Consider the following 4,066-nt stretch of genomic DNA (forward strand, 5'->3'; position numbering starts at 1 on the left):
ATTAGAATTCAATAAATTTGTTGGAAGGGAGAGAATTATTGTAGCCTTTGCTTACTTCCCATTGTGATAAAATTGTATACGTTGACGGGGAATATGAAAGAGGTTCTGAGGTTATTTAAGGGGGGGGGGGCGGACGGAGTGAAAGGAGGGGTCACTCCTGTATCTGTCCGCCGACCTGTCATGACATACTAACATTAGAGAACGTAGACAACTTGTATACGTTCTCTAACGTTAGAGAACGTTGACACTACTCATCTTTTTATCTGTCGTCCTACTTGCTATTTTCAGTCATCACATTTTACTAACTTTTCTAAGGGATGGGTGGTTGGTGGGTGCTCTGGTGCGGTTTGCTCCTCTTTCCTACAATACATCTTCCATCGTCTTTATCTCCCCACCTTCTTTTTTGTGTTTGTTACTCTCTTGTAACACCTCTAATCTTCGGCACTTACATGGCCTTATTGCGATGCAAGTGCCGTAAAACTCTTACTAAAACAAATAACTTTTCTAATACTTAATTTTTTAAGACGTACTTGTGTTATGAGTGCCGTAAAACTCTTACTACAACTAAACAAAAAGTCAAACTAATTCATGACTTTTGGCTCTTCTTGTTGCAGAATCTGGAGGAGATCTTACCACAAGTCCCGCAGAGACGATGGCGCGACCTATCAGTGTGTTCGTCTGTGTGTCGTTGGTCTGTGTGTGCGCCGCCGGCCAAACCATTCCGACGTTCGAGGAGTTCCTGTCACAGCAGACGGAGATGAACCGGAAGAGAGTCGAACAGGCGGAAGTACGTCATCAACTTCTCGAGCAGCTAGGGGATTTCCCCTTTTCCGCTCGCCAGATCTTTGAAGCATATTTTAGAACCCAACAAAGCGGTGCCCAAGTTGGTGGGGAGAAGCCCCCTCAGAAAGGGAGAAATGTTGAGAACGTAAACGTTGCAGCTAATGCTGTACGGGACTATAAGATTGGCCAAGATTTAGGTCAGAAACCGACAGTCGTTTCTTCAAACGGACGGTCGGAATCTCGCTTTTTGTCGTCTGTGACGGATAGATGTGCCCGTGACGTCATGGCTCTGGTGGACGGGGTGGAGAAAAGTGCGCCGTGGTCACTGGTAATGCTGGACTCGGCCGGACGGCCTGGACCCGGCTTCCTGAAAGGGAGGTTATTCTGGTCAGGTTACTATGACGAATGTGTGGCGGTGAAGGCTTCTTATTACGATATACTAGGGACGGGGCGATTTGACGGCCGGTACTGTCGTGTTGGTCTGGAGTTGTATATCCCGAAACTGCCGAAGATCCCTGTGAGTCACTGGGGCTTGTGTTTCCCCGATTCGTGCGGGGATGAGGATGTGAAGGACGTGCTGTCCACAGCTCTGAAACAACTCAACTACACCAAGTCTGTCAAAGTGACCGGTGCGACGTGTCATCACCCGCTCCCACTTTCCACCCGCTGCATCGCCGTCATCGCTCTCGTCGCCGTTTTCGTTTTCCTGGTGGTGGTGGCTACACTTGTGGACCTTCTGCTCATCCAGTGGCCGATGTGGAGGCTCGAGGCGATTAACCGGAGAGGGGAGGAGGAGCGGCTGACGGAAGAGCAGGACAGTATCGTTGCCCAGACCGAGGCGGACATCGCTATGCTGATCGTCAACACGGAGTACAAAGACGGCATGTACAGACCAGGCCGGGCTGTCAAACTCTTGCTCTCCTTCTCTGCATGGTCCAACAGCTTAAAGATCTGGAACACCCACCAACCGCGCGGCTGCCTCAAGTGCGTGAACGGTATCCGCGTGATCAGCATCAGCTGGGTCATCTTGGGGCACGTGATCGTTGTCATGTCCTCGGTTGTGGGCAACTTGCTGCAGGTCGAGGAGACCCACGTGACCCGCTGGACATTCCAGGCCATCTGGAACGCCACGTTCTCCGTGGACTCATTCTTCGTGATGAGCGGGCTTCTTGTGACCTACCTCACGCTCACAGAGATGTCAAGGTCGGACGGGAGGGTCAACTGGGTGCTGTTTTACGTGCACAGATACCTGCGTCTGACTCCCGTCTACATGATCTGTCTCGCCATCTGGGCCGCCACGGCGCCTTACTGGTCTGACGGGCCTTTCTTCTCCCAGCAGGGGTTCGAGAAGGATTACTGCGAGGACTCGTGGTGGGGCAATTTGCTCTACGTCCAGAATCTGGTCAAGTTCCCGAGCTCTTGCTTCAAATGGGGCTGGTACCTGGCCGTGGACATGCAGTTCTTCCTGGTGAGCCCGCTCATCATAGCGCCCCTGTACTTCCTCCCGCTGCTAGGTTACGCGTCTGCCGGTTTGTTCTTCCTCGCAACGACCGTCTCGCCCTTCGTTCTGACCATGACCCGGAACTACGGCCCCGGGATCGGCGAGGTCAAAGGTCACAAAGACGCCGGGGATAGTTTCTACTACCTGTACTCCGCGCCCTACTGTAGGATGGGTCCTTACATTATCGGTATGTTGACGGGGTATGTTTTGTACCGCTGTGACCTCCGGGTTCGAATCCCGCGGGTTGTCAACCTAATCGGCTGGGCTCTTGCTACTGCAGTCGCTCTAGCCGTCCTGTATGGCTTGTATCCTTACGCTGACGGGACGGAGAAGATTGACCTAGTTTTGTCCGCCTTCTACAACAGTCTGAGCAGGTCCGCGTGGGGGTTGTGCGTGGCTTGGGTCATCTTTGCTTGCGTCACGGGGAACGGTGGCCTTGTCAACAGTCTGCTGTCGATGCCAGTTTGGATACCTCTTGGCCGACTGACCTACACGGCATACCTGACTCACCCGATGGTCCTGACGGTGTGGGCAGTGACCAGACAGACGCCGCTGTACCTGGATGACGTGTCTCTGGTCATGATTTTCCTAGCCACACTGATGGCCACGTACGCTGTGTCCTACCTGGTCTCTTTGGCCTTTGAGTGGCCCGTGGCTGCTGTGGAGAAGCTGGTCTTTAACAGGGGAAAGAGGAGTTAGCTGTGTGTGTGTGTGTTTGTGTGTGTGTGTGTGTGTGTGTGTGTGTGTGTGTGTGTGTGTGTGTAAGTGCGTATGCGCGTGTCTGTGTGACTTCTAGTATATGCCATGGATATATCTGCGAATGTGTATAGCTTTAAACGTTTTGGTGGTTTACGAATTGTCGAAAAAATTTTTTTCTCCAAAAATATTCCTTATACCTTGATTCACGATGTGTATAAATATCAATTCCAGATTCAAACTATAAAAATGCTTGAAAGTGCACTTGAAATTAGTCGCTTTTAAGGACGAGCGGGCTAACCCAGATGTCGGGGGTTTCCAGAAATCTTGACCTACACCAAAAGTGGGCATTGCCCTCCAAACCTGTAGGAGAAGTTTGGTTTCATTGATGTGTATATTTGTTTGGTTATAGAGAAAACTCTTCTTGTCTTTTAAAGAAACTGAACAAAGGTCCAAAACCTTACCTTTGATTTTCTCAAAACAACATTTTTCGGGATAGTCCCGTAGTGCTTAAAAGCGACTAATTCAGCACGAACCACGACATCCACCGCAGAGAAATAATTTAAGTAGTCCCTTGAATCTGCCAACGTAAATTAGCGTGGTTCCATTATCAGAGAGCCGGTCGATTGCCACGGATGAGTGAACATAATTATCGCTATACAGACTATACTCCTCTGAGTTGTCACTTACTCTATCGATTTTATTTGATGTGCTGAGGGACACAGAAATATTCACCCTCGTAAAACGTATCACTGTCCCCGCAGTTTTATGCCAAAAAAAATAATTCTGAAATTACGCAAACAGAGACCCCCAAAAAAGTGAAATTATGCGATTCTGTTAATTTTAACAAAGAATGATAACGGAAAATAATCAGAAATTATACAAAACATTATCACATTTTTGCTAAATTATACGGGGTGCACAAAACCACGGGGGCAGATAACAGCTCACCTGCTGGCCATCAGGACTTCGTAAAACGACCCAGAGCATGTTAATCATGCCCGTCCCTGCCATAATCCAATCGTATAAAAACCAAATTTCTCAAACATCTATGAGGCAGCGTGGAGAAATCAGGCTCTCGACAAA

General features: G+C 49.2%; 1 protein-coding gene across 1 annotated transcript; it reads left to right on the plus strand.

Annotated features, from left to right (window-relative positions):
• Positions 1-516: 516 nt before the first annotated feature.
• Positions 517-3,152, plus strand: LOC101860791 (nose resistant to fluoxetine protein 6). The gene has a single exon (XM_013079182.2). The coding sequence runs from the start codon at positions 653-655 to the stop codon at positions 2,981-2,983; it is 2,331 nt and encodes a 776-aa protein (XP_012934636.1). The 5' UTR covers positions 517-652; the 3' UTR covers positions 2,984-3,152.
• The last annotated feature ends 914 nt before the right edge of the window (positions 3,153-4,066 follow it).

Source organism: Aplysia californica, unplaced genomic scaffold (genome assembly GCF_000002075.1).
Source record: "Aplysia californica isolate F4 #8 unplaced genomic scaffold, AplCal3.0 scaffold00042, whole genome shotgun sequence".
Taxonomy (NCBI): domain Eukaryota; kingdom Metazoa; phylum Mollusca; class Gastropoda; order Aplysiida; family Aplysiidae; genus Aplysia; species Aplysia californica.

Coding starts and splice junctions, on each gene's coding strand:
- LOC101860791 (XM_013079182.2), top strand. CDS start 653: ATGGCGCGACCTATCAGTGTGTTCGTCTGTGTGTCGTTGGTCTGTGTG.